The following is a 25,003-nucleotide window of genomic DNA, read 5'->3' as shown; positions in this document are numbered from 1 at the left end:
TCTTTTGAACGGCTCAATTTTCGATGCTGGCAGGCCGGCCGAGCGTAACGAACAAACTGCAGCACTCAATGGTATCCGTGTTGGATCTAATTAGAAGCACAAAAGCGGCTTCTGTAATGCCAATGAGGCGATGCGATGCGATGCGATGAGCCTGGCCCGCATCTAAGCGCATTAAGTATGCGCCTCGTGCGCCAATTAAGTTGAGTCAGCGCCAACGTTGACTGCCGGCGTGGTTAGCTCCACATTTTTTCATCAAGCCGCTTACAATGCAATTAACCTTTTCGCTACGCAGCCGCTTAGCGTTTGTAAGTCTCTTAATCAGTGTGGATTTCAGGTATGGCTCCGAGTTGGACTTCAGGCACGTAGCAGACAATATAGAAATTCAAAAAGATTGCAATATAACATCATTAGACTTGATAATATAAATTATTTGCCTAAGGGCTGATTATATTAAAGCAAGAGACTTTCAAAATAGCATATTATAATGTAAATTAGAAAACTATGAATTCCCGTTTTGTATGGTCCACATCCTGAAACATTGATTTATTACTTACATTCGAATATCTACGCAATTTTGAATTCAAATAATGTGAATAAGCGCTTGTTGAAATGGCAATGCTTAAAATTTAAAGGAAAAATCTTTGGGCGGGCAAGGCCGGGTAATAGCCGCCATGTATGTTCTGCTACACCATAAGTAGACTTAGTCTGACACTTATGAAAACTTTCTCCAATCAGCCGCACATTTTTTTTTTTTTAATATAGCCTTACTCTGCGATTCTCATGAATTAATGTAAGATTCACAGGTTTTAATGCATTTATTAAGTGTTTTACTTACAATACGATGTAATGAACTGTATGTTAGTATATGTGTATGTATGTGTAAGTGTATGTATGTGTAAGTGTATGTTTGTATGTATATATGTATGAATTAAACTAACGAACCATATTATTCTGTTTTTTCAGGTATGTGCATATGTAAAAATAAAACTTTCTACTAGTTAATTGTATAGTATATGTGGATTTATATTTTTGCGTAAGTGCATATTTACTTTATTTTTTAACATATAAACAGGATTATATAATTATTAGGATTTTTCAATTCCGACCTGGGCACTGTTTATGTCCTACTCCTTAATAACTTTTTTTAAATTTGTCTTCTATAAATTTTAAAAACCCTAAAAAGATATTTAACGAGAAAAAAATGATATCTACGAAGATTTAATACCCTTGTAGACATTCGCCTTACTGTTTGCGGATATCTAAGAATCGTGAAGCTCGAACACGCTGAGTTTGATTGAAATATCTAGGAAAATATAATATTTTTCCATATAAGAACCTACTTTTCGACCGATCGTTTCTATGGCAGCTATATGATAGAGTGGTCCGTCCGATCCGCCTGGTTCCGAAGTACAGATGACCAACAGAAAGTTTCAAGACTGTAGACAGACTGTAGACAGACTGTAGACAGACTGTAGATAGACTGTATACACACTGTAGACAGACTGTAGACAGACTGCGGACAGACTTAAGGCAGACTGTAGACAGACTGAAGACAGACGGAAAGACGGACATGGCTATATCAACTCGACTCTTAATGCTGACCTAGAATATACTCTAACAAGTGGAGTCGGAGATGTTTTCTTCTATGCGTTACACATTAAATGTGTAAACCAAATTATAACACCCACTAAGGGTATAAAATCGATAATAATGAAATTGCTATCTATTTTGCGGCCATTAACAATTAATATAAGCCTTTTAAAATTTGATTTGAAATAAATGTTTTCTTTGACCATGGTCGTTTTCACAGAAATTGAGTACAACAAACCGAATGTCTCAAAATGAAAAATCTTTTTCAGTGCCTAAAATAAGATTAAAGAAAATAACATCAACAGATCGTTTGACAATTGCACAATTGGCCATGGTTAAAGCCTAACGGGCAGCCGAATTAAATCCGCATCAGGAACCTAGCAACACACAGCTGGCATGTGGATGTCGTCCGATTGCCGTCTGGCTGCTATGGCATTAAACTTCTAAGTATCATCCCAGATGATAGCTTGATAGACCAATTTGGGTGATGGAAAGGCTGGCCGTCGCTTTGCTGCTCGATGTAGGCCAAAGTCAATTGCAATTAGTAAATTCGAAAATTAAATCATATTGCAAAATCTATATTGGTCCTCGACGAGATCGTCAATTGGCCGTATTGCAATGCCAGAAGCCATTGGCCTGATTGAGTTTCCTTGCCTTAACATCTTTAGGCCATTTAACAAATTGGCCAACATTTTGTCACTGCAATTGGAAACTTGAGCTATGTACATGCATATGCGATAATTCTATTGTATGCATATACATCAGAATGAAATACATACATATGTACTCGTATGTACATCAATGTATGTATGTACATCTACATCAGAATGATATACATACATATGTACTTGTATTACCCATACACAAGTTTTCACCTACATATGTGCACATTTGCATACATGTGTACATATCTAAATATAGTATTTTTGTTGTTGTTTTTTAAGCCAAACGTATACTACGTGTAGAAAAAGTTTAAAAATACTGCTCATAAAACAGAATTAATTTTTTTTTTTGATGCTTATCGAAAATCGCTGTCACTGTGAACTTAACATAAGTTTGTTTTCTCATCACTAATTCTAGATTCGCCAATTTGCCGTTTTCTTCCTCATATGCTTTTCATTTTTTGTTTGTGTGTTTTACCGCTAATCGTAATAAGTACACAAATTCTATAAATCTGCGCAGGTTGCCAGTGTTTTGCATTGACTATGGTTTAGTTATTTTTCTTTGCATTTTGATTCGCCAAGCGATCGCCCACAACAGAGTTTAATGTAAATTAAAAAAATTGCTGTACTAGACACACACATTTACCTTAATGTTGTCTGGTATAGACGTATTGTGTTTAAAAGAAAAACGTGCAAAACGTACACCAATTTTGCACCGAGATTTCTGGCAGCGCTGATCAAATTATATACATTAATTTAAAAACGAAAACACATTTCGGTCGTGTTGGTAGTGTTTGTTTACAATTGAGCCGCTGATTGTTACTGAAGTGTTGCCACCATGTAAGGATTTTTAAAGTGTGCCATCTCTCTCTGCGAATTGCAAATAAATCTTTGTTTTATTTATGCAGCTTTACTTAAAACGCAATAAAAAAAAAAATAAGAAAATGAGCGATGACAATAGCAATTTTGAGGACATCGACAACAGCGACAATGACAGCGTAGAGTCTTTTGCTACAGCTGCTGCTTGGGAAAGAAAATCTATAAAAAGTGCGCCCCTTCTGCCACACGAATGGTTGTCCCTGGAGCAGAAACTGAAGCGCATTATAGTTATTCAACAAACGGATCAGTCATACCATAGGGCACTAAGCGACATACGCGACCAAGCCATCATCTCGGTGCTGGTGGAGCCAAGCTTTTATGGGCGGCATTGCATTACATCCGTCATGGTTATTGCCACTGCGAATAATACTTATGTGTTTGATCTGAAAGCGCTGGGTGTAATTTTTCGGGAACTATCTGTGCTGCTGCAGGCGGAGTATCCTAGAAAAATAATGCACTACAGTCATCGAATATGCGATTTGCTGTTCCATCAGCACAAGCTAAGAATAAATGGAATTTGCGATACGTTCGTGGCGTTGTGCGTGGCTCGACAGGATCGCAGTAATTGCACGTTGCAGGACGCCATTGCGCTTATTTTTAAGCTACCGCTGTCCGAGCTGACCTGCGATGAGATAACTAGTGTAAGAAAGACCATGTTCTGTGTATAGCTCTAAAATGATATCTTACTATTACTGCAGGCAAGCGAGTCGCTGCGTAACTTCACCGCACGCCCTTTATCCAGAGGACAGATCCAGTACCTGGGAAAACTTGCCATATTACAACATAAGTTGCACGATACGCTTATTTACGGAAATATTTGTAGCGATTTGCAAGAAATGTCGGAAAAATTCAGCTGCGAGTTTAACAAGCAAAAGAAATCGGACGAAGTGGCACTGAACATGAGACCTGGTAGCAAAACTGGCTTCGACTGCATAGATCCATACTACAAAATATCAACATCGATGGACTAAGTACATTTCCTTAATATTATTGTTAAAATGGATCCAACACGCGCATGCTGAACACATTCCTCACGTCTCCTTCTTGCTTTTTCAATTCCCTTACAATCTTAAAGATTGTACTCCATTTCTTTGTTGTATCGTTGCATTTGGGTGCATCCAACTGCAAAATACTCTACTCACAAAGTAGATTTCTTTAATTCTTGTTTTAATGGCTTTCCGACTGTAACCCAAAACAGTAACATTAAAGCTTGGAAATAATATTTTTTATTGTCGGGGGATCCTGTGGTTAAATCACTAACCATACAACATATAGATGAGACATCCAGTACAATTGTATGTGGACATTCATAATTTTAACAATAAATATAATAATGCTAAAAAAATATATATATTTTTGACAACTGGTCCAAAGTCGACTTCGTTTTTGTTCGGGTCCGAGATTCGCTTGTTGTATAGTTAGTGTTCAAATAGAAATATAGTTTCTTTTGCGATTGCCTGTCCCTATAGGGCGACACCAAATAAAAAAAAACGTTAATACTATTACATTTGGAGTCCTAGCTTCATTGGCGAATGACGTTCATGCGCATGGACAGTGCCAATATGCTTATCTTACTCTGTGACCAGAGTATAAATTCTATTTAACTCGTAAAAGTTTATTGCATTCCTCTTTCTATGTGGCTAAATTTCAACGGCTGACTTTAAATTCGTCGAGTAAATGCTTTTTCCGATATTACGATACATCGTACATAGAGAAAGCATCGATGCCAATTGTGCGGTGGTTGTGCATCACTATTACGAACAACTGCGACCGGCCCGCACGTGTAGAATCTTCACTTTCATTTATTAATTAAGTTTTAGCTGTTCGAAGCGCTCCAGTTTGCATTTAATTACATAAAAATGGTAAGTACAGTGTTAACTTATTCAAAAATACTGAAATCGCATGTGGCGTATAAAGAATTTCACTTGAGCTTCTCGAAGTTTCTACATACGCTGATAACTCGCCGTGCCGGGCTGTTGTGTAACTCTGCCCCAGCACTTGGGCGGGGGGAAATAATGTGTGAAATCAATTATAGTAAATTGCTTATTAAAATCGAATGATTTGCAATTGTATATAGGCTGCCGCTATTAAGAAGATCATCCCCATGCTTGATCGCATTTTGGTGCAACGGGCTGAAGCTCTTACCAAAACGAAAGGTGGCATTGTCTTGCCAGAAAAATCGGTGGGCAAAGTGCTGGAAGGCACTGTTGTAGCGGTGGGCCCCGGAACTCGCAATACTGTAAGTATTTCATAACTGCGCGCGGCAATTACAACATATTCTTAAGCTTGTCACATAATATTGATTGGATCTATTATTTTTTTAGACAACTGGCAGTCATATTCCAATTGGTGTACAGGAGGGGGATCGCGTTCTGCTGCCTGAATTTGGCGGTACCAAGGTCCAATTGGATAGTGATGAGAAGAAAGAGCTGTTCCTTTTCCGCGAGTCGGATATCTTGGCCAAGTTAGAATAAATGGCTCCCAATAATTCTATGAATTCTGTTTTCTATTAGTGCGTAACCCCCTACAATAAAAGTTTAATGCAATGTTTTTGATTGCATGACCCAAAAATAAAACATGAATCTTCAGTTAATATATAAAACTATATTTGTATGTAAACACTTAACCTAATCGAGCTTCAGATTACTCAGTCCGTAGACCTGATTGAAGGCCGACCTTCGTTTAATGTCCGGCAACCCCTCCACAGCAGCCCGTTCTCTGGAAATATTTACCAAAGCCTCAAACGAGCGTGGCTCCCAAATAGCCAAATCTGATAGCATTTTTCTATAAAACAAATCGATTAATGTACAGCCAATAAGTGTATATACCATCAACTAACTTGTTCAGCAAAATATCTGAGCGTGCAAGGCCCTCCTTGAATGTGTCCAAGGCGACTCCATATTGTTGGCAGCCGGCTTCAACGCGGCTTGTCCACAGCTGAGCCATGTCCAGTTTCTTGAGCTTGCGGCCCTTGGTGGCGTATGCGAGTGCACGATGAACGCTGCGTATGGCAAAAGAATAAACATTGCGAGTGCGGCTTCGGTAATGCTGAAACAATTTAATTACCGGTCAGAATAATTTCATGAATTTCTGTTCTGAGTACATACCGCAGCGAGTTTGAAAATACGCCTTTTGCGCCAGAACTCATCAGGGCCGCGTGCGCGCACCATCAGGGGAATGCTTAAAAACACCATAGCAAACTCTTTTTGGCAATATGAATAGCAATTGTTAAGGCTTTAATTAATAATTTAATTATTTACATAACCCTCACAGACCAGCCTATCGAAGTTCATGTTGTGCACGCGCAGCTGACTATCGGTAAATTATACATCGCTCGCTCAACTATCGATTACTTTGCGATAGTGAGGAGATTCATAAATGTGAGAAGGTAACGCCACACTTACAAATGAATGACAACAAGATATGTCGAAGGTGACTGTTTTTCCTGTTTACACAAAATTCCGCAGCTCTAGGATGGCTAATGTAAATGATGATAACAAATAAAACACTACAAACCACATATTTCTCATTTACCGTCCAGTGAATATAGTATGGTTTTGGTTTTATAATGTTGAATATTTTCTGACGTAAGGCACAGAACAGTGCACTTTGAACTGTAACCTTCTAAATTAAGACACACTTGCTATTGACATGCGCAGCCGCTGCCGGTTTTAAACTATTTATTTACATTTCTGCAAATGCTATACAAAATCGAAATTTTAATGTGTTTCGTGCCAAGTACTACACAAAAAGCCTTGTGATTTAGTTATAATGTGCGCAAATAATTCACGGCCCTCAGCATCGGCAGGCCACCACGCCAAACTCTGCTCCGAGGGCCGGATTAGTTTGTATTGCTTTCTGGCCACGGCGGGTCTTGTGCTTGTGCCCTCAGTTCCTCAGATATACTATGGGATTGTACCAAATGTCTGGGGTGCCGTCCTGTGGGGACCGATGTTGTACTACGCCCTAATCAACATGATAATCCGTTTTGTGCTCAGGAACATTGAATATCAGGTATGGGATGACTCATTGTACAAGTGCCCAAATATCTCTTACTTTGTAATTGTTATCTATAAGGTTGCCATACGCGCCTCGTTTTTGGGCTTTACCATGGCGGCAAGCGTTCTAGTCATTTGTTTTGCGCCCACACCTTGGCAGCAGTTCGGCGTATATGGCTGCTTCATGTCCTTTTTTCATTACTCTGAGTTTCTGGTTATTGCGTTTGCAAATCCACGCACCCTCTCACTGGACTCCTTCATGCTAAATCACTCGGTGCACTATGGCCTGGCGGCAGCAGCCAGTTGGATAGAGTTTGCCCTAGAGCTATATTTTTTGCCCGAATTCAAGCGTTGGGCCTACTTGTGGCTGCTAGGTGTGACGTTATGCACCTTCGGCGAAATTGTGCGAAAGGTGGCCATCATCACTGCAGGGCGCAGCTTTACGCATTTAGTAAATATATACATATAATCTTATTTGGTCAAAGTATATTTGTACATGAATATAAATCACAACAGGTGCAGGATGAGAAGCACACGGACCACAAGCTAATAACCCATGGATTATACGGCTACAGTCGCCATCCGTCGTATGTGGGCTGGTTCTATTGGTCCATTGGCACCCAAGTAATACTGATGAATCCGCTGTGTATTTGCATTTATGCTCTAGTCAGCTGGCTATTCTTTCACGATCGCATATACGTTGAGGAATACTCATTGCTTTATTTCTTTCAATCTGACTATGCGCGCTATCAGAAGCGAGTGCCAACGGGCCTGCCCTTCATCAAAGGCTATCTGATTGAATAGCAGCCATATCGGGATCAAGTACGTCAGCCACACAAATGCAAATGTAAGCAAACAACAAATGTAATTTTAGTTTTCCCTCAGTTTCCTATACTTTTGTATGAACAAACCATACAAAATTCAAGTTCGTGCACACAAGAACAATAGAAATAGTGAAGAACATTTTCTGTTATTATCTACACTATTCGTATTGTTTTCAACTAGGTAATATACGATTTTTAAATGTTATATTATTAGTATTTTTCAACAACGAAATAAATTCAGAAGCGTCTCTATAAGTAAATGCAGTATGTGATTCATTTGTTTGCTTCTTTGTCAGCAAAAAATAAGTCAACCGACAGCTGTAAAGTAATATTTGTTAATGAAATAGCTGTGTAGCTGCCATTTCGTAGCCTTTATTCGTTACTTCAATGCATCACAGATAAGTCACAAGCTTATCAAAACAGATTATAAAGATAGCTTGAGAAACATAAATCAACATCAGATACGATGTGATATATTACAGTAAAAATAAAAGAATGACACCTGTGTGTAATCAAAACACCTCAAGGGTCATTGCTGTAATTTTTCTAAACTAATCTTATAGCTGATTCAAATATTAAGTCAATTCATAAAACGCACAAAATACAATGTGTTTAGAAGAAAGAAAGCGGAAGCAAATGCCTAATCTTTATTGCAGTACAGCCGGATATCAACACTTGGCTAAATGAATCAATCATACACTTGCTATCAATTTATTTTCGAAGCGGCATTTCTAGGTCATATAACTGCCAATTAACAGTCAAAATCGTAAAAAATTAATAATAGCAATTTTCAAAAATGTGAATGTTTATGGGTTTTGTATTTTATTATCAATTTAAATTCGAATATTGCTCTAACATTGTATATAAACCACAAGGCCGTGCATAACTCACATATTCGTTGGCAACAGTGTGTGTGTGTGTTTTTGTGTATGTGTGAGTGTAGATTATATGTACAAATAATTATTAGTGTTAACAAAATTGTCTTAGTCACTTTTTGAACTTATTTGCAGTAGTTGCAAAACTATTTGCGCAATGCTTATGCCTCTTACAGGTTTGTCGGTGTGCACTCCACGAGTGTTCTTCATTGTGTTGCGTGTGTAGTTTTCGTGTGTGCATGTGTATGTGTGTGTATGTGGGTGGGTATTTCCTCTGGATGATTATTCAACAAACTCTGGCGAACCGGAATACGTGCAGCCTGGATTCTTGATAATATGACCCGCCGCATAGTTACCACAGCGTATGCACACATCCAGCGACTTGCCCTGCACAAACTGCGACAGGAAACCTCCAACGAATGCATCCCCAGCGCCATTGGTATCTACAATTTCATCCACCGCCAAACGTGTGACTGGAAACTCCTGGACCGAATCGTGCTGTATGAGCAGCACGGGGTCGCAGCCCTGCGTGAGTATGGCAATGCGTGGTCGCTCCGAATTGAGTTTATCCAGGGCCACCAGACGCTTGCCAATCTCACGCAGGTCACCGTCGGCGGGCCAACCTTGCGCAGTGGCAAAGGCGTGCGCCTCCGCCTCGTTGCCAAAAATGATATCAACATAGGGCATAACATCCAGCAGCGGTGTCATGAAATATTGCGATATGAATGGTGCGCTGAGGTTCATTAGGAACGGTCGCTGCTTGGCATGGGCGGTGGCGGCCACACGCATTATGCTGGGTGGATTAACGGTCAAAAAGAAGCCCTGCATGCAAAGATCACACAATAGTTTAAAAACCGTTTTGCCAACAGGAATGCAAGATCATCCGCAATTGCTGTGTGTTCTTCCTACTTACCGAAATATAGTAGTATAAAGCATTCTCAATCCGATCCCTGTTGGCCGGTTCCTCCAGGTGCTCGATGGTGAATTTGTTGGCTGCCGCCAGGTTTGCGCACAGAGAGCGATGCGTGCCCGTGATGAGCACAGCACAGGTGCCCGTGGGCGTGTCTTCGCTCACCTGATAATGCGCATCAACACCGGCGGCGCGTGCCTTCTCCCTCAATATATCTGCAAACTTGTCCTTGCCCACACAGCCAAAGAAGACGGCGACATTGGTCTGTCCAATTATCCATTGTGCTATGCGCAATGAATTTTGAACCGAACCGCCGGCCAGATATTCTGCCTGATAGTCCTCAGCCAGTTCGCGATAAATGGGCATATGTCGTTCCTCGGCCAGAATAGCATCATCCTCTTTCATGCCATATCTTTCCAGGAAATGCATAGGAACGGTCGCCGAAATATCCAGCAGAGGATTACCGCATCCGACTAGGATACCTTCTCTGCAAATGAAAAGAGAAGTGCAAGGATTAGCCTCAACTTAATGGACAAGTTCCCTTAAGCGCTTAAGCGATACGCAACCTCACGTTGCTTGAGTTGCTCTTATTGTCGCACATGCTTTCCAGTCGAGGGCTTGCCGCCTAATTAACAATTGAAACCGAAATCCAACATCAACGAGTGCCGCGTCAAATAATAATCAGTATCAGTTGTCGATGAACCCCAGCGATAGCCCCCAAAAAGGCGCTACAGTGCTGGCTAAAATGGTATGCATACTGCTAGAGATGTTGAATAAATACCCAATTAAATTAGACTATATATTTTACATATATTTATACAATATATACCGAAAACAATTCATTTCTTATTTAGAAAAATACTAAAGACCTTAAAGTACATACGCAATTTGATATTTTATGTATGAATACATATCGATATCATCTTGAGCTCTACTCCATTTTTTGGTGGCCACTGTTGTTTACCGTGCGTTTTGTTGTATTTGTCAACAAGAATGTTTCTTATCAGCGCATCGCATTTCTATAGCAACAATTTCGGGAGCTCATTCATAGAACGACCCGCTGCCAATTATATCAAAAGTGGAGACCCACAATTCAGCGTAGATAACGGAACAAACACAAATACACAATAGCGTCGGTCAGAGCAGCAAGCACAGGCACACGATTTTCACATGTTGCTGTAAATTTCGGCAATTAGATGCACGAACTAATACGAGCACGTGGTGCCATTTGTAGACATTAATAAACTACGAGGTGTTGGCTGGGGGCAGTCGGGACCGTTTCACACAACTTACTGTAGCTTGCTTGTCATTTTTTTTATGTTGTTGTTGTCTTGGATGTTGCCGATTGCTTATGTAAACATAAACACGTTATTGCACTGAGAAGCTGTAGCTTAAAATTGACTTTGTATCACTCTATAAACTATGACTTAGTTAAATTAGACTTATTACGAGCTATTTTTAGCGTATTTGACGAGTTGCGGGAGCTGTTTGGCTCCAAAGATTTTGGGCGCAAAATGACACAGAGAACAGCCGCTAAAAATATGCTAAAAAATACTTAATCATATGGCCTACGATTGTTCTAATTTACATCGTTTCCACTAGGCATAAGCTATTGAAATGATATATTTAATATTATTGACAACTTATTTAAAAATGTTAAGTGAAAAATAACATTTAAAAGAGCAATAGTTGAATTTTATAATTGAATTGTTTGTCACAATAATTTAAATTGAACAACTAAAACGAGTTATAAAACAACCAGCTTTTGTAAGGCATTGGCACTTACAGCTGATATCGAAGTTTCGAAGCATCACTGATTTCAAAACATGAAGTTGGCCGCAGCACGACTCGGCTCTCTTTCTTTCCGGTTGTCAAAAAGGTACGAAAGCGTATTAATTTTGTGCTGAAGCCGCCTCGTCTTTAATTTACAATTATGTGCGCCATCATATCTAATAATAGTTTTATTATAATCATTTACAGTGCAGTGCAGCCTCAACCTTTCAGATATGGCCGACGTTGATGTGTAAGTGCAAAATGCTTTGACTTCTAACTAAACAATTTTACATTGATGAAATTAATTGGTCCGTGTTTATGAATTTATTTTGATTTAAAAACTTCCAATTACTGAGTTAAGAGTGTTAAAATATTATTAAATTTGTCATTCTCTGACGATAATTTGTGATTTCGAATAACAAGCCTTTTTCTCCCGGCAGAGATGTGCCCTCCGCAGCGCCCGTTCTTGGCGGCGCCATGGACATAAACACCGCGCTACAGGAAGTGCTGAAGAAGTCGCTGATCGCTGATGGACTCGTCCATGGCATCCACCAGGCCTGCAAGGCTTTGGACAAGTAAGCAACAACAACATAAACATACCATTTTTTGGCTTTTGTTTTGGCACACGCTGATGAGATTAATTGGTCCGTGTTTATGAATTTTACATTGATTGAAAATTTTCCAATTACTGAGAACCCCACAAAGCCAATTAATGTAAGCATAAGGTTGGTTAAAATTGATTCTAATCGTTATTTTGTTTAATAGGCGTCAAGCTGTCCTCTGCATTCTGGCCGAATCCTTTGATGAGCCCAACTACAAGAAACTGATCACAGCCTTGTGCAATGAGCACCAGATTCCGCTGATTCGTGTCGATTCGCACAAGAAACTGGGCGAATGGTCCGGTCTGTGCAAGATCGACAAGGAGGGCAAGCCACGCAAGGTGTGCGGCTGCTCTGTGGTTGTCATTAAGGACTACGGTGAGGAGACGCCCGCATTGGATGTAGTTAAGGACCATCTCAGACAGAACAGCTAAACATGTTTCCGTTGCCGTTCCCCCGTCTGCTGAATGAGAGACTACCTGGCAAGTTTTTTATTGCTAAATAAAGAAAAAAAATACCTACAAAAATAACGGAACGTCAATTTTTGGAATGTTCTTTAATGTGTAATACAAAGTAAACATAAAACAGTTATGCTAGACAGCCTTGCCAATGCAGGTGTCCTTGTGCTGCGGCCAATCCTTAAGTTGGCACTCCCTGGAATTGAAAAAAAACCCCCATTTAATTGAGATAAGTTTTCGCGCGAAAATTGTGAAACCCACCGGGAACAATAATGAATCAGCTTGCAACTGGCGCATTTCTTTTTTGCTGGCTCCTGGCAAGTGCCGCATTTGTGGAATTTTTCCTCCGTTTCGTCGGCTGCAGGACTGTCATCTGACTTGGTTTCATCCTTCTTCAGTTCCAAATCGGCCATGTGTTGTTCCAGTTCACATAAAAGCTCTGTACCATAGGCGCTGCTCAGTTTCGTGGCCAGTGCGCAGATCTCTTCTCGATTGTTGTTGAGGAATACTCCATCCTGGTTCTGAGCTACCTGGTAAAAGCCGCCGTCGCGCTCCACCTCCTTGATGAGGTCATCCTGAATTTGTGGCATATCCTCTAAAACTAGATTCTGAGCCTTTTTGCCAGTATTCCCACTGAGTGTTAAGCGACTGATGTACTGCTTCAGCTCGATCAACACCGGCAGCTGGTCCAACAGCGTTTCGTGTAGCATGCCCAGCAGCTGTGATGAAAAGCATTAGCCTGGATTCAATGCTGCTACATTTTATTACCTTGGATATCTGTTTGCAACGCGCCTCGTTCAAGGGATAATTATCAGTTATCTGCGGGCTGAGCAGTAGCTGACGGACACAAAACCAGGCTTGGGCTTCTGGCTTTATAATTTTAGCTACGTCCTCAACGCCACTCCACTTCTCGTCGATAAACTTCTCCAAGCCCTTGCTGGTATTGCGTTGCCAGGGCCGAAAGCAGAGTACATCGACCATAAGCCAGGGTATGTCGTGAGTAACTAGCATTCGACGAGCTGCGCCCAAATGGAACAGCGAAACATTGTCGGCTAGGTAGCTGAGCAGGGAAACGCAGCGCAGGCCAATCTTATAGATGAGATCGCGCTTTTGGCGCTCCAGCTCGGTGAGCACGGCCTCGTCCACATCTACTTTGGTCTCGTTCTCGTGGTAGCCCATGCTAACCAAACCGATTACCTGCGCAACGCCCTGGGCACAGTAATCGATCAAATCTAGCACCGAATCCTGAAGCGATTCACAGCCACTGGGATGGTAAAGGCATAGATCGAGCAGCGCCACCACAGCAGCCTCATGGTACAACACCGTGTAAATCAGGAATGTTGCCTGTGGATTCGGATCAATCTCCAGCAGATGGGGCAGCACACGTGATTTCCACAGATTGACGCAATACGCCTCATTTATGAGCACCGATAACTTATCTCGGGAAATGAGAAACTCCTTGACTTCCTCTTCACGATGTTCGGCCACCTCAAGCGCCGCCTGCTGGCTCAGCTTGATTATCATCTCATGGATCTCCAGCCATTTGCTGCTGCCCACATCGCGCACCTGAAAGCTACGAATGCTCTCCACGAACAGGTAAAGCTCCTCCGGGTACACAAAGTTTACCATTATTTCGATTTTTTTGTTCTATTAAATTGTTTGAAGTGAATTCTGAAAAACTCACTAGATTCTTCAGCTTGCGAGTAGAAAATTATGTGGACAGAATGCTACATAAATCAAATTTTGGTTGTCATAGACATTGTTCGGTTGCTATGTTGCTTCCAGAGAGAAGTTTTTAGGGGTTGCTGTAGTTACTTTTTTCAGTTTGCAATATCTCTTCAAAATTTGAGAAGAGGAATTCAACTTATCAATCTCTTTAGTTGCACAATTAAATGCCCGTAGCCGATCTCCATACTTACAGGCATACTAAAAAGCCATTCGTAGACGTTTTAGATTTTGTACATTCAGATTGTATTTCAACAAGAATAATTGGATAAATCATATATTTCCATGGGGATGCAACTAGAATATCAACTCACATTTATAATTATATGAAGGTCCATTGGGCTAAGTTATCCCAACCACTTTTCGCAATTAGTTAATACTTGAAGTAGAACATGCTTTCTCTATATCTTATATACATCATATATATAAAAGACACTAAAATACAGAATAAAATCTATTCGTCTTTGACTATAAATTGTAAATTAATGACTCGTCGCTGCGTCTTCCTTTGCGACTCTCTGTTAAGCAATTAACATTAAGGCTCTAGCCTAAACCTTGCAATTCTAAGCAGATACAGAAGTCCCGAAATCCATACACAAAAGTGATAATCACACGCTTTAGTTGAAAAAGTGTCTAACGATACAACTTCACTTGCTGCTTAAGCTCGCAATCGCTTATGCGATCCTTGAGATTCAATTCATCCTCCTGTTTGCGCAGCAATTCAAAAATAGCCGCCAACTGTTCACGCTCAATCCGTCGCTCCTCCTCAATCTGGCTGGGTGATAAGTTCTTTTCCAGCTTGTGTTGGTATCGCTTGGCCTTGAATTTTCCCACCAGATTACTGTAATTGGGAGCCTTTCCTGGTCCTTGCTCTGCATCGCTCTCGCTTAACGGTTCCTGCTCTTCCTCGTAGGCCTCATCATCATCGATTTCCCTTTGCAGGCGCGCTTGCATCTGTGCTTTCATTACGGGATCGTCCTCCAAACGCACCTCGTCATCGCCAAGGCCTTCATCCTCTAGTTCCTGTATTAAGTACATGTATTTGAGTGCATTTCGGGGGTGGGATTATTTCAATTGGCTACTCACAGAATCGTCCTTCAAAAAGTTGGCAAAATAAAGGGCTATTAAAATGCACAGCAGCAGCGTGCTCAAGGCAACCACATAGTATCCGGAAGGATCAAACCACATGTCATTCAATACTGCAACCGTATGCTTCTAATATTTTTGTCTTTATTAGTGTTTGTGTTTGTTGCAATTTTTCTTACGGTTTTTGTTTTGATAACCAACTCCAGCATTGAGGAATGTGGCCGATTTTCAGAGAGACTAAAATACGAAAAACTACAAAAATACTATTAAAATACTAAACTTCATATTGGCTTACTTCATTAGCGTCAGTTGACATTCAAACTACACATAAATATTTTAATAGTATAACAAGCTTTTATTTAGTTTGAGTATTTCAAACATTTATTTGGTTTTATTAAACTTCATACAGTATTTATTGAATCGACGCTATTTTTTGCCTCTAAAAATTTGTCCGTTGATTTTTGAATATTCACATTTATTTCTGCGGTTTTTATTTGGTATAACTTAATGCCATACTTAAAATATGTCATAATGAACAATTATTTAAAAAGCGACATTTATATATTGTTATATTCAATGTAAATAACTTAAAAACAACTTTAATTTTTAGTTAGAATGCGAACGAAAAAAAAAAACAAACAAAACGCTTTAAAAATATTGATTGGCAAACTGAATATAAATGTCATGTACATCTAAAATAATTACTACATAACTTTGAATATCTTAATATTTTATGTATAAAACAAGTCGGATTGGTAATATTGCTGGCTGACCAAAGCTTCCGCAATAAAACTTTAATTATTGTTTTCGGCGTTACGCCTTAGAAATTGATCGGGATTTTGCAAGAAGGCTTCCAAAAATGCGATACCCTTTGGTAAAAATTGAATTTTCTCATCGAATTGATACAAAGTTGGCTGCAGAATATCCTTAAACGAGATCTCCTGAACGTTACCGATTTCAATTTTAAAGTTCGTTTTCTCCATACGCGCAAATGCCTCATCTTCCTTCTTAATTAATCGCCGCACAGTCTTTCTCAGAATAATGCGATTAGATTCTCTAATAATTGAAATATTAAAACAATTAAACAACCACATATTTAAACTGATTTGGGATTTCACCTTAATAGCCGCGCTCCTGCTGTAGTCAACACCATTTGCATATTTTTACATATGCTATATACTCTTAAGCAAACTTCATCTATGTGGAGTAAGAATTTTACAAAATCTTCAACTTCGTTGCCATCCAACAGGCGATCCAGGTTCAGTGGTAGATTAAGCTTTAGCTGAAAATCCATCAGATGGTCATAGACATTCCATAATGGAACTGAAAGTGAAAGAAATCCAGTTAAAAATTGAGTTAAGAGTCTACAATTTAGATACCTACACTTCGGAGGTATGTTCGATTTTCTCATTTGAATGCTGCTCACGCGTATCTTACTTTCCAGTAAGTCCAACGGCTCATAATCAATAACGATTTGAAATGTTGTTATTTTACGATGTGAGAAGATATATTTACGATAATATTTAAGATTATCATGAAATATCCAATTGGGCAACTGGGCACGCATTGAGTCTTCCAAGCACTTGACAAACCTTTCAACTGGTTTTGGTTTTGGACAGAATTGCTTGTACCTAAATTAGAAAAGTTCAATTAAAGGATCAAATCGTTTCTGATATCAGCTTTTTACTTACTCTTCGCACTTGTTGTTAAACATCTCGAGCATTTGTGCTAGACTTAAGCAACATGTATCGCTTATATGGCTGTGCGTTTTCTCTTCATCTTCATCATCGGGGTTAAGTTCCAGTTTTTTGAGCTCCCAATACTTGTGCACATCCTCTAGACGCGGCCGTTGTCGCAATCTTTCCAAACGCTCAAACTGCGCATCTAGATCAGGGCAATCCGGCAATTCAAATGAATCCGCAGAGATGTTGCGCGTCGTCGCATTGTCCATTGAGCGCCTGCAACGCTTGCATTTTTTGCACGCATCCGCTGCTCCAGCCACTGCTGGTGGATTAAGCTGCTCAAGGCAAGCTTCAGGTTCGGAATTGGACTCTAATTCGATATTGCTGCTATTAGCCGTTTCTTTTTCTCTGTCGTCCTCCTCGTCCAGCAAGGTCGACACCAGACTGAGTCGTGTCTTATCAATTTCATAAACGTCCGACTCCTCGCCAAGAACTTCAGCAGCGGCTAGGATTACGGTATCGCCACTTAGATTTATAAACCTTTTATGGGTTGTCGCATAGCTTTTATTACAATGCTCATTTGAGCTGCGACTTTCAATGGATGATTCCTTGGCCTGGTGCTCAGCTTTCTTGGCATGTGAACGCTTCGCCAATTCTCGCTGCGCCGTAAAATGATTTGACACATCAGAAATGGTTATGGGGTTATCCTCATACATAGCTGGATCCGTTTTCGCCTTATCTTCCGTCAAGTGAGTGATTTCCATTTTCTGGCAGCGTGTCTGCCCCATCATTATTGCCCTCACCATCTGCACGGTGCCGTCCAGCTGCTCCGTTTCACGCCAAGGTGAATTCAATGATTTGGATAAGACAGGAATTCGTGACCTGTTTCTAGCGGGCGTTAATTGCTCCACATTTTGTGCTGATGCTTCCAGTTCAATCGCTGAGCTACTAAAATTTATTGATACAAAATTAGATACTGCCTTACGTCTGGAGAAAACATTAACTTACACATTCTTGTCCTCCATTTTTACTGGCAAGTGCGTGTTGCGCTTTTTGGGCTGCGGCAAATTAGGTGTCAAGTGTATTGGCAAGCGCTTCACGGTAAACGAAGTCGTTTGCTTGGGAGTGCCAAAGTTTGAGGTGTCCATGTCGAGCTCCATATCCATAGTGTTGTATATGGATTGGACAGCAGGCTTCGCAGCTGGGCTCTCAACCTTGCACTCTTCCTCCAGGTCCTCATACTCAATTATTGAGCGACCGGGCGTGATGGGAAAACAATTTTGATACCAATTCTGCTGCTTCTTATTCATCTCAGGGGTTTCCACACTTGTACGGTTGATAAGTCGATTAAAGACGCTTTTTGTGTCTACAGCTTGACATTGTTGCCCTTTCTCAATCCGATCTGGACTTGGAAATTCCTGCTTTGGCATTGGCATTGACTTGGTCAATGCTTCACGTGCTTTGAGCCTCTGAGCTAACCACTCTGCTGAATCTGAAGGACTGTCACCTCTCGCTTTATCAATATCCTCGGAGGCGCTTTGGCTTAGCAATTCCAACTCTAGAGAGTCCGACATCAGCAGTGTGGGCCTGGACTTGCTGGAGCGCTGCTCAGTTGGCGCAACTTTTGGCATTTCTACATCCATGGCTTCGTCTCTGTGTAATGTGTGTCTTGGCTTCCTTTGTAGTTGAAACTTGGGTGGAGTGGTCGGCTTTGACTGGTTGCAACTGATGTCTTCCTCCATAGCTTCCTCCATGAAATATGTTTGACGTGCATTTTTGTTATATTGGTCGATGGAAGCATCTGCTTGTAACTTTAATGACTTGGCTGCATTGCAAATGGCTTCTTCAATGGGCTCAGCTATATTTAATGTTTGCCTGGCCATTGATTTAGAGTTGGTCACTTTTTGCGCGCTAGTTATATCTTCCTGAATGGATTCGGACATGAGTAAAGTTTGTCTATGTTTGTTGCTTGGTTTTTCAGCTGGGTGCGCTGCTGACGTGGATTGCAATTGTGCATGAGATTTAATCTCATCGATATCAATAGCTTCTGTCGTGAGCAAATCCCTTCCATTCTTGCTGGCATGAGCTTCCACGGGCACGGGAGTTGGTTTTGAACAGAAAGAGTCTTCTTGAATTGGATCAGCCGTATGTAATGTTTGTCTACGCCTATTGTACTGTAAGGCAACTGTAGGAGCTGTTGACTGTGGCTTTAGCTCTTCTCGCGGTTTTAAAACATCTTCCGCATACCTTTGCAATGTGTGTCTATGCGAGTTGGCTGCTGCGGACATTGAACAGATAGAGTCTTCTTCAATGGGATCAGCCATGTGCAATGTTTGTCTTCGCCTATTGGACTGCAGGCCAACTGATGGAGCTTCTGGCTGTCGCCTTAATTGTTCTTGCGGCTTTGGTCCATCTTCTGCAATTGGCGTATCCCGTTGCAATGTGTGTCTATGCGAGTTGGCTGCTGCGGACATTGAACAGATAGAGTCTTCTTCAATGGGATCAGCCATGTGCAACGTTTGTCTACGCCTGTTTGAATGCAATCCTACTGCAGAAGTTTCTGACTGCCGCCTTAATTCTTCCTGCCGGTTTGATCCATCTTCCGCAATTGGCGCATCCCTTTGTAATGTATGCCTATGCGAGTTGATTGCTGCGGACATTGAACAGATAGAGTCTTCTTCAATGGGATCAGCCATGTGCAAGGTTTGTCTACGCCTATTGGACTGTAGGCCAACTGCAGCAGCTTCTGATTGTCGCTTCAATTCGTCCTTAATTGGTTTATCCCCAGGGAATTTATCTCTATGCTGATTGGCAGCGTTGGACATTGAACAGAACGAGTCTTCTTCAATGGGATCTGCCAGATGCAATGTTTGTCTGTGCCTGCTGTGCTGTTGTTCAACTGCAGTAAACTTTGACTGGGGTTGAACGACAATTTCTTCAATGGATTCAACCAAATGAAGTGTTTGTCTACGTCTAATGTACTGCTCTTCCATCGTAGGAGCTGTCGGTTGAGCATGTAAGTTTTGTTGTGGTCTTACAAAATCCTCCTCAATGAATTCGGCCATGTGCATTGTGTGTCTGTTCTTATTGTCATGCAGCTCTACTGGGGCAGCAGTCGCTGAATAAAAGGAATCTTCTCCAATTGATTCGTTTAAATTTAGTGATTGTCTACGCCCGCTGATCTGCTGCTGCACCGGTTGCGGCATCGGTTCTTTTTGTGGCCCCATGACATCCTCCTGAATGGGTTCAGCCATGAGCAGCGTTTGCCTGTATTTATTGTGCTTGGATTTAATGGAAGCAGCAATTGTCTTACCGCCTTTGTTCGAGCAAAAAGAGTCTTCTTCAATGGAATCAACCATATGCAGTGTTTGCCGGCGCCTGCCGTAGTGCTTTTCTACTGCAGGAGCTAAAGAATTTAATGGTAATTCCTGGCGAGGTACTACGATATCTTCGTCCATGGCTTCCGCAGAGTGTATGGTTTGTCTGCGGGTATTGTTTTTCATTTGAGGAGCTGCCGGCTCAATATGTGGTATTACGATATCCTCTACAATTGGTTCAGCCATATGCAATGTTTGCCTATGCCTCATGCGTTGCGATGCTGTTGGAGTAGCAGGCGGACCTGACTTTAACTCATTGTGCGAGTCAAAGGAGGTTTCTTCAATGGGTTCAGACATGTGCAACGATTGCCTTAGCTTGCTGCGCTGCTGAGATGGCTGTGCTTTATGGGGATTCAAATCTGCTTGATTGCATTGCTGAACTGCAGTTGACATATGCATTACGTTGATTGCATTTTTGCAGGGACTTAATAAAGTTTCTTCTTCCATCGGCTCTAGGCGTTGCATAGTTTCCTTGTGCTTGGCGATCTCCAGAGCAGCTCTCATAGCTGCTTCACATTTTTCCAGATCATCCAATTCCATAGCAGTATTATCATAAGTCGTTTCCCGTCGCGATGAAGATTTGGAGCTATTTCGCGACTGCGTTTCATCGCCTATTCTGGCATGGACAAGAAAATTTGTATTGTCTAGCATCAGCTCGTCCGCCTGGGAGAAGCGATAGTTGCGTCTAGGGTTATGTGAGCTCTTAGCCTTGACGGGTTGCTCGAAATGGTCTGCTGTTGCCATTAGATTAGGTTCGGGCCTTTGCGGTGTGGGCGACATCATCATGCTCTCATTAAAATTAAGCGTGCCGCGTGGCTTAATGACTTCTCTGAGGGGGACATCCTGTTCCGCGGGCTGCTGCTCTAGACCATGCCAAAAACGCTGTTGCTTTGCTTTGCGATCGGTAGTTGGTGTTTTCGGACCGTTGGGAAACAACTGTATTTGGCCGGAGTTCAAGGCATCGTTCAGTTGCCGAAAGTTCAATTTCTTGCTTATCCCGTTCTCTGATATAACATCCAACGGTATTAACGGCGAAGACAACGTCGAATCATCTGGCAAATAATTCATATAATCTTTTTCTACCACATCAATAGATTCATTTTCTTGCGTTGGCTTAGCCGTCGCACCCGCAGCCCAACAACTTTCTTTTGGCTCTGAAAAAACAGGATATCAATATTTAGTCATTCTGATTTTGGCTATTTTCATTATTATCCCTACCAATGTCGGTAAAATCACAAGATATGTCCTTGTTCTCAAATAGCACTGTCTTCTGACAGACTTGTTGAGTCACACAACTAATGTCCGTAGGTATTACAATAGTTTTTTGTTCGTCTCTGTTTTCCAGATCCTTGGGCTCCTTGGGTCAATAAAAAAAGAACGTTGTAATCTTAAAACATCAAATGTTTTATGAATTATACTCAAATAACAGAGATAACTATGACGTTACATCCATTACAAAGTACATTTGCTTCACATCAGCATAAGATGAGGTTCGTTTAGACTATTCAAAGATATTCAATATTTTTACGTACCTCAGCAAAAGCTAGCTTTTCTGGAACAAGATCCATTGTTTTTTCAAAAACTGGCATTCTATATACACTATTTTCACGCAGCTTTACACGTTCCGCTTCATACAAGGATAAACTGTCGCTTGACATTGACTCCAAAGGGGCCGGGGATTCCATTCGCCGATGGCGTTTGGCCATTTCATCTGGTAGCAGCGTCACATTGATGCTCGTTTGGAGTTTGAGTGTAGAATCGCTAAATCGAGAATTCTGCTCGTACACTGACCCTAGGGCTATTGCGATGGGCGATGTATTTTCCTTGTCCATCTCATTGGCCAATGAGATATGGGCTGTACTTTGCAGTACAGACGCTGCCACAGTGCCATGGGTTTGGCCGGAGCTATCGTCGCCGTTGGTGTGGTCCGATATTTCATATGAGTTGTCGTAGTCGCGTGGTTTCTCCGTAGTATCGAATTCTCTGTATTTTTTAAACAAGAGCTATGCTTTAAATAACTCATGGATATACTATTAAAACTTTATTACCTGATAAACTTTTTGCCGCTAAAACTGATGCGACGCTTTATAGTACGGACAGGATCAGGCTCCTCATCCGCCTGGGTCGGCCCTTTTTTTAGCTAACAGAATGGGTATTATAAGTATTCCGTTTATGAGGTATGATTTTTCACTCACCGAACTTCTTGATTTTTTATTATTCATTTTTGTTCTGGTAAACAAATAATTCTGTTCTTTTGTTTTAAAATATAGACGCCATTAGATGGGAATGTCAACTCGTTTAAAATGTTTATGTCACCTCCCCAGAGAATGTCATTATTTTATATCGACTTATCGATAAAACGATTAAGGCTGTTAAATTCAACTATCTATTAGCATTCAAGTAGAATTAATAAAATCAGAGGAATTTTTTTTTAAAACCTTAAGATGCGCACAGCACCAATTGAGCCAGCTGCATTAAGCCATTTGGTAGTAGTGGCAGAGATTAATTTTTTTAAAATTTCTAATTTATCAAATATATACCATGGCATTATAATGCTTGTATTATTGTTGGCTGTGGATGTGGGAAAAATTTGGCAAAAGTGTAGTAATCAGCTGGAAGCTTGTTATCGATATTGATTGCATGTTCAGAATAGATAGACTTATCATTAATTCAAGAAATCGATAATAGACTTGACTCATCGCTACCGCCAAGCACATTTTTCTGTGCTGTATCTACTTAAAACCGCTACCAAATTGAATCGTGAAATGTACGAGTTGAAGACTTTGTTGCCACAATTTGATATTAAACTGCCAACCTGTATGTACGAATTAAGGAATGTCAGCCTCTCCGCCGGCGCTACACCAGGCCCCGCAGTAAGTGTTGTTCGCAGCTGCCGTGGCCCAAATTAGAGATGAGCGTTGCTGGAACAGAATGTCACAGTGACTAAAGTGCCAGTGAATTGCTTTTCAATTGGTTGCCCATGCTCCATCTATGAGCTTACTTCGGTGCTGAGCCTATGTGAAAACTCAAAAATCATTTAATTTTCATTCACTACATGATATCAAAAAAAGGCCCATCAAATTCAATGCAGTGGCGCTGCGGAGGTTGAGAGCAACATTACAAAATCTGGCACCTGTGCACTTGATTTGGACATTTTAGGCAGACAAATACAACATTTGCTAAAGGTTAAACGATGTATATGCTAAACACAAATAATATGTCTATTTATAAATTCAACTGACTAACAAAAATGCATAACACGCACCGTGCTTTTCAAGTTTGTGTTCGTGTGTTCACATTAGAAATGGGCGCATGATGTTTCGACCCGTTATAAACATTATGTGAATATGTGCCCAAAAATAAGTCCAGGGTATTAAAAAACTTGGCTATTAACACTATGTATTGTTGCTAATAACAAATTTAATGAATATGTTAAACATATTTATATATCTAACGAGTGGGTATCCTCAGACGCGGTTATCAAACTATTTCAAAGGATATGCAATTACGATGATATTGTCACGCGCCCATCTCTAGTTTTAATGCAGTCAGTTTTGGAAGCTGAAGTGTCCTTTATTGATGCAGTGCGTTGCCTTTTTGTTTTTTTTAGAACCAAGACACAACAGCTGTATTGGAGCGACAAGAAAAGGTGCTGAAACAACTCGAGGAGCTCAAAGCGCAGTTGGGACAAATACGCTCCAGTTTGGGTGTGCGTGTGTGCGGCAAGACCATCCAGCATACAACAGCTTACCAGAATGGTGGACTAAAAGAAGTAGGTTAACTTTGGCCTAATACCTTATAAAATACTATGCAAATGTGTTGAGACAGGTGCCACTGCAGGATGTTGTCGTCAATGGACATCCCAACTTTATACCATATGCATTGTTGGCGTTGAAGAACGCTTGGCGCGATCTGTACACTATTGATGTGAAAACCTTTACACACTCAACAATGGCGGATATTGGGCCAGCAGCGCGAGAATTTGAGGCTAATCTGGCGAAGGTGTCTGTGAATTCAGCGCTACCCAAGATCAACGTGACTCTTATATGGAAGAACTGTACGCATGGGCTAATAGAACTCAGTTATATTTAGATTAATTTTACGATTTGTCTGCCTAGGCGAACACACCGAAATGATTAGCTCACCCACAATGTATGTGCCCATTTATGGCGAGGTGAATATCATAAGGTATTTGGGGCGAGTGGGCCCCACAGAATATCGCTATGAAAACTCGCCGCTCTGCAATGAAATCGATGCTGTGCTGGACATCTGCTATCAACTGTTGCGGTGCACCACACACAAAAGCCAGGTGGCAATGGTGCGGCTGCTGGACAAGCGGCTACAGCAACAGCAATACTTTGGCGGTGATCAAATGTCCGTGGCGGACATTGGTGTCTACAGCTCCCTTATACGCATGCCTGCCATTACGGACAAGGACCTTACCCCGTCGCTTCTGGCATGGCGTAAGCGCGCCAAAATCATAACCCAAATTTAAAATATTTCTAAAGTTGAGCAAATAAACCGTTAGTAAAATAATCTCAGCGAGAACCTGTACTATTTCGAAC

At 40.9% G+C, this 25,003-nt stretch overlaps 10 protein-coding genes and 2 non-coding genes across 17 annotated transcripts; 7 read left to right on the top strand and 5 right to left on the bottom strand.

Annotated features, from left to right (window-relative positions):
- The first annotated feature begins 2,746 nt into the window (after positions 1–2,746).
- LOC135433290 (protein Exd1 homolog) lies at positions 2,747–4,504 on the top strand. The gene is made up of 3 exons (XM_064689306.1): positions 2,747–3,092; positions 3,161–3,772; positions 3,830–4,504. The coding sequence occupies exons 2-3, from the start codon at positions 3,197–3,199 to the stop codon at positions 4,100–4,102; spliced, it is 849 nt and encodes a 282-aa protein (XP_064545376.1). The 5' UTR covers positions 2,747–3,092; positions 3,161–3,196; the 3' UTR covers positions 4,103–4,504.
- A 335-nt stretch (positions 4,505–4,839) lies between these two features.
- LOC135433067 (10 kDa heat shock protein, mitochondrial) lies at positions 4,840–5,707 on the top strand. Its single transcript, XM_064689011.1, has 3 exons — positions 4,840–4,993; positions 5,209–5,370; positions 5,456–5,707. The coding sequence occupies exons 1-3, from the start codon at positions 4,991–4,993 to the stop codon at positions 5,603–5,605; spliced, it is 315 nt and encodes a 104-aa protein (XP_064545081.1). The 5' UTR covers positions 4,840–4,990; the 3' UTR covers positions 5,606–5,707.
- An 8-nt stretch (positions 5,708–5,715) lies between these two features.
- mRpL20 (mitochondrial ribosomal protein L20) lies at positions 5,716–6,376 on the bottom strand. The gene is made up of 3 exons (XM_064689010.1): positions 6,239–6,376; positions 5,971–6,179; positions 5,716–5,915 (listed from the first exon to the last, which is right to left on the bottom strand). Exons 1-3 carry the CDS (start codon positions 6,323–6,325, stop codon positions 5,759–5,761), a joined length of 453 nt encoding a protein of 150 aa, XP_064545080.1. The 5' UTR covers positions 6,326–6,376; the 3' UTR covers positions 5,716–5,758.
- Positions 6,377–6,607: 231 nt separating this feature from the next.
- On the top strand, positions 6,608–8,213 carry ste14 (isoprenylcysteine carboxylmethyltransferase ste14). 2 transcript variants are annotated; one of them, XM_064689009.1, is made up of 4 exons: positions 6,608–7,145; positions 7,209–7,580; positions 7,646–7,951; positions 8,015–8,213. In XM_064689009.1, the coding sequence occupies exons 1-3, from the start codon at positions 6,903–6,905 to the stop codon at positions 7,931–7,933; spliced, it is 903 nt and encodes a 300-aa protein (XP_064545079.1). In that variant the 5' UTR covers positions 6,608–6,902; the 3' UTR covers positions 7,934–7,951; positions 8,015–8,213. The 2 variants fall into 2 exon arrangements, with proteins under 2 accessions (XP_064545079.1, XP_064545078.1); XM_064689008.1 differs by having other exon boundaries at positions 8,004–8,213.
- Positions 8,214–8,752: 539 nt separating this feature from the next.
- On the bottom strand, positions 8,753–11,263 carry Adk2 (Adenosine kinase 2). 3 transcript variants are annotated; one of them, XM_064689005.1, is made up of 3 exons: positions 11,032–11,263; positions 9,742–10,225; positions 8,753–9,650 (listed from the first exon to the last, which is right to left on the bottom strand). In XM_064689005.1, the coding sequence occupies exons 1-3, from the start codon at positions 11,046–11,048 to the stop codon at positions 9,111–9,113; spliced, it is 1,041 nt and encodes a 346-aa protein (XP_064545075.1). In that variant the 5' UTR covers positions 11,049–11,263; the 3' UTR covers positions 8,753–9,110. The 3 variants fall into 3 exon arrangements, with proteins under 3 accessions (XP_064545075.1, XP_064545074.1, XP_064545076.1); XM_064689004.1 differs by lacking the exon at positions 11,032–11,263 and adding an exon at positions 10,305–10,468; XM_064689006.1 differs by lacking the exon at positions 11,032–11,263 and adding an exon at positions 10,338–10,451.
- A 427-nt stretch (positions 11,264–11,690) lies between these two features.
- RpS12 (ribosomal protein S12) lies at positions 11,691–12,640 on the top strand. Its single transcript, XM_064689121.1, has 3 exons — positions 11,691–11,761; positions 11,952–12,086; positions 12,277–12,640. The coding sequence occupies exons 1-3, from the start codon at positions 11,745–11,747 to the stop codon at positions 12,542–12,544; spliced, it is 420 nt and encodes a 139-aa protein (XP_064545191.1). The 5' UTR covers positions 11,691–11,744; the 3' UTR covers positions 12,545–12,640.
- LOC135433375 (small nucleolar RNA U18) lies at positions 11,801–11,871 on the top strand. The gene has a single exon (XR_010437087.1). It is a non-coding gene; the product is annotated as a small nucleolar RNA U18 (small nucleolar RNA).
- Positions 12,137–12,208, top strand: LOC135433376 (small nucleolar RNA U18). Its single transcript, XR_010437088.1, has one exon. It is a non-coding gene; the product is annotated as a small nucleolar RNA U18 (small nucleolar RNA).
- A 7-nt stretch (positions 12,641–12,647) lies between the features above and the next one.
- On the bottom strand, positions 12,648–14,305 carry Zmynd10 (zinc finger MYND-type containing 10). Its single transcript, XM_064689118.1, has 3 exons — positions 13,337–14,305; positions 12,830–13,287; positions 12,648–12,764 (listed from the first exon to the last, which is right to left on the bottom strand). The coding sequence occupies exons 1-3, from the start codon at positions 14,195–14,197 to the stop codon at positions 12,704–12,706; spliced, it is 1,380 nt and encodes a 459-aa protein (XP_064545188.1). The 5' UTR covers positions 14,198–14,305; the 3' UTR covers positions 12,648–12,703.
- A 576-nt stretch (positions 14,306–14,881) lies between these two features.
- Positions 14,882–15,606, bottom strand: LOC135433154 (matrix-remodeling-associated protein 7). The gene is made up of 2 exons (XM_064689119.1): positions 15,380–15,606; positions 14,882–15,316 (listed from the first exon to the last, which is right to left on the bottom strand). Exons 1-2 carry the CDS (start codon positions 15,479–15,481, stop codon positions 14,927–14,929), a joined length of 492 nt encoding a protein of 163 aa, XP_064545189.1. The 5' UTR covers positions 15,482–15,606; the 3' UTR covers positions 14,882–14,926.
- A 394-nt stretch (positions 15,607–16,000) lies between these two features.
- Positions 16,001–22,780, bottom strand: Spc105R (Spc105-related). 2 transcript variants are annotated; one of them, XM_064689059.1, is made up of 9 exons: positions 22,634–22,780; positions 22,487–22,578; positions 21,971–22,421; positions 21,657–21,795; positions 18,070–21,592; positions 17,071–18,009; positions 16,763–17,010; positions 16,498–16,702; positions 16,001–16,435 (listed from the first exon to the last, which is right to left on the bottom strand). In XM_064689059.1, exons 1-9 carry the CDS (start codon positions 22,658–22,660, stop codon positions 16,174–16,176), a joined length of 5,886 nt encoding a protein of 1,961 aa, XP_064545129.1. In that variant the 5' UTR covers positions 22,661–22,780; the 3' UTR covers positions 16,001–16,173. The 2 variants fall into 2 exon arrangements, with proteins under 2 accessions (XP_064545129.1, XP_064545130.1); XM_064689060.1 differs by having other exon boundaries at positions 17,071–18,006.
- A 329-nt stretch (positions 22,781–23,109) lies between these two features.
- On the top strand, positions 23,110–24,974 carry AIMP2 (aaRS-interacting multifunctional protein 2). Of its 2 annotated transcripts, XM_064689226.1 has the most exons (5): positions 23,110–23,311; positions 23,510–23,623; positions 24,049–24,210; positions 24,267–24,495; positions 24,557–24,974. In XM_064689226.1, the coding sequence occupies exons 1-5, from the start codon at positions 23,204–23,206 to the stop codon at positions 24,931–24,933; spliced, it is 990 nt and encodes a 329-aa protein (XP_064545296.1). In that variant the 5' UTR covers positions 23,110–23,203; the 3' UTR covers positions 24,934–24,974. The 2 variants fall into 2 exon arrangements, with proteins under 2 accessions (XP_064545296.1, XP_064545297.1); XM_064689227.1 differs by lacking the exon at positions 23,510–23,623 and having other exon boundaries at positions 23,114–23,311.
- Positions 24,975–25,003: the final 29 nt, after the last annotated feature.

The sequence above is a fragment of the Drosophila montana genome, unplaced genomic scaffold (assembly GCF_035044405.1).
Source record: "Drosophila montana isolate Dmon_TW-CO22-7 unplaced genomic scaffold, ASM3504440v1 contig_3217_1, whole genome shotgun sequence".
NCBI lineage: Eukaryota > Metazoa > Arthropoda > Insecta > Diptera > Drosophilidae > Drosophila > Drosophila montana.
Note: the sequence above shows the minus strand (reverse complement) of the source record. Positions and strands in the feature narration are given on the sequence as shown.

Coding starts and splice junctions, on each gene's coding strand:
- LOC135433290 (XM_064689306.1), top strand. CDS start 3,197: ATGAGCGATGACAATAGCAATTTTGAGGACATCGACAACAGCGACAAT. Junction 3,773..3,829: donor CCTGCGATGAGATAACTAGT/GTAAGAAAGACC, acceptor CTATTACTGCAG/GCAAGCGAGTCGCTGCGTAA.
- LOC135433067 (XM_064689011.1), top strand. Junction 5,371..5,455: donor GCCCCGGAACTCGCAATACT/GTAAGTATTTCA, acceptor TTATTTTTTTAG/ACAACTGGCAGTCATATTCC.
- mRpL20 (XM_064689010.1), bottom strand. CDS start 6,325: ATGGTGTTTTTAAGCATTCCCCTGATGGTGCGCGCACGCGGCCCTGAT. Junction 6,180..6,238: donor GTATTTTCAAACTCGCTGCG/GTATGTACTCAG, acceptor AAATTGTTTCAG/CATTACCGAAGCCGCACTCG. Junction 5,916..5,970: donor TCAGATATTTTGCTGAACAA/GTTAGTTGATGG, acceptor TTTGTTTTATAG/AAAAATGCTATCAGATTTGG.
- ste14 (XM_064689009.1), top strand. CDS start 6,903: ATGTGCGCAAATAATTCACGGCCCTCAGCATCGGCAGGCCACCACGCC. Junction 7,146..7,208: donor TCAGGAACATTGAATATCAG/GTATGGGATGAC, acceptor GTTATCTATAAG/GTTGCCATACGCGCCTCGTT. Junction 7,581..7,645: donor GGCGCAGCTTTACGCATTTA/GTAAATATATAC, acceptor AAATCACAACAG/GTGCAGGATGAGAAGCACAC.
- Adk2 (XM_064689004.1), bottom strand. CDS start 10,339: ATGTGCGACAATAAGAGCAACTCAAGCAACGTGAG. Junction 10,226..10,304: donor AGCAACTCAAGCAACGTGAG/GTTGCGTATCGC, acceptor TTTCATTTGCAG/AGAAGGTATCCTAGTCGGAT. Junction 9,651..9,741: donor CTTTATACTACTATATTTCG/GTAAGTAGGAAG, acceptor CTTTGCATGCAG/GGCTTCTTTTTGACCGTTAA.
- RpS12 (XM_064689121.1), top strand. Junction 12,087..12,276: donor GCCTGCAAGGCTTTGGACAA/GTAAGCAACAAC, acceptor TTTGTTTAATAG/GCGTCAAGCTGTCCTCTGCA.
- Zmynd10 (XM_064689118.1), bottom strand. CDS start 14,197: ATGGTAAACTTTGTGTACCCGGAGGAGCTTTACCTGTTCGTGGAGAGC. Junction 13,288..13,336: donor GTTGCAAACAGATATCCAAG/GTAATAAAATGT, acceptor TTTTCATCACAG/CTGCTGGGCATGCTACACGA. Junction 12,765..12,829: donor CTGATTCATTATTGTTCCCG/GTGGGTTTCACA, acceptor TTTCAATTCCAG/GGAGTGCCAACTTAAGGATT.
- LOC135433154 (XM_064689119.1), bottom strand. CDS start 15,481: ATGTGGTTTGATCCTTCCGGATACTATGTGGTTGCCTTGAGCACGCTG. Junction 15,317..15,379: donor ACTTTTTGAAGGACGATTCT/GTGAGTAGCCAA, acceptor TACTTAATACAG/GAACTAGAGGATGAAGGCCT.
- Spc105R (XM_064689059.1), bottom strand. CDS start 22,660: ATGAATAATAAAAAATCAAGAAGTTCG. Junction 22,422..22,486: donor AGCGGCAAAAAGTTTATCAG/GTAATAAAGTTT, acceptor TAAAAAATACAG/AGAATTCGATACTACGGAGA. Junction 21,593..21,656: donor TTGTGATTTTACCGACATTG/GTAGGGATAATA, acceptor CTGTTTTTTCAG/AGCCAAAAGAAAGTTGTTGG.
- AIMP2 (XM_064689226.1), top strand. CDS start 23,204: ATGTACGAGTTGAAGACTTTGTTGCCACAATTTGATATTAAACTGCCA. Junction 23,312..23,509: donor GCGCTACACCAGGCCCCGCA/GTAAGTGTTGTT, acceptor TATCAAAAAAAG/GCCCATCAAATTCAATGCAG. Junction 24,211..24,266: donor AGAATGGTGGACTAAAAGAA/GTAGGTTAACTT, acceptor GTGTTGAGACAG/GTGCCACTGCAGGATGTTGT.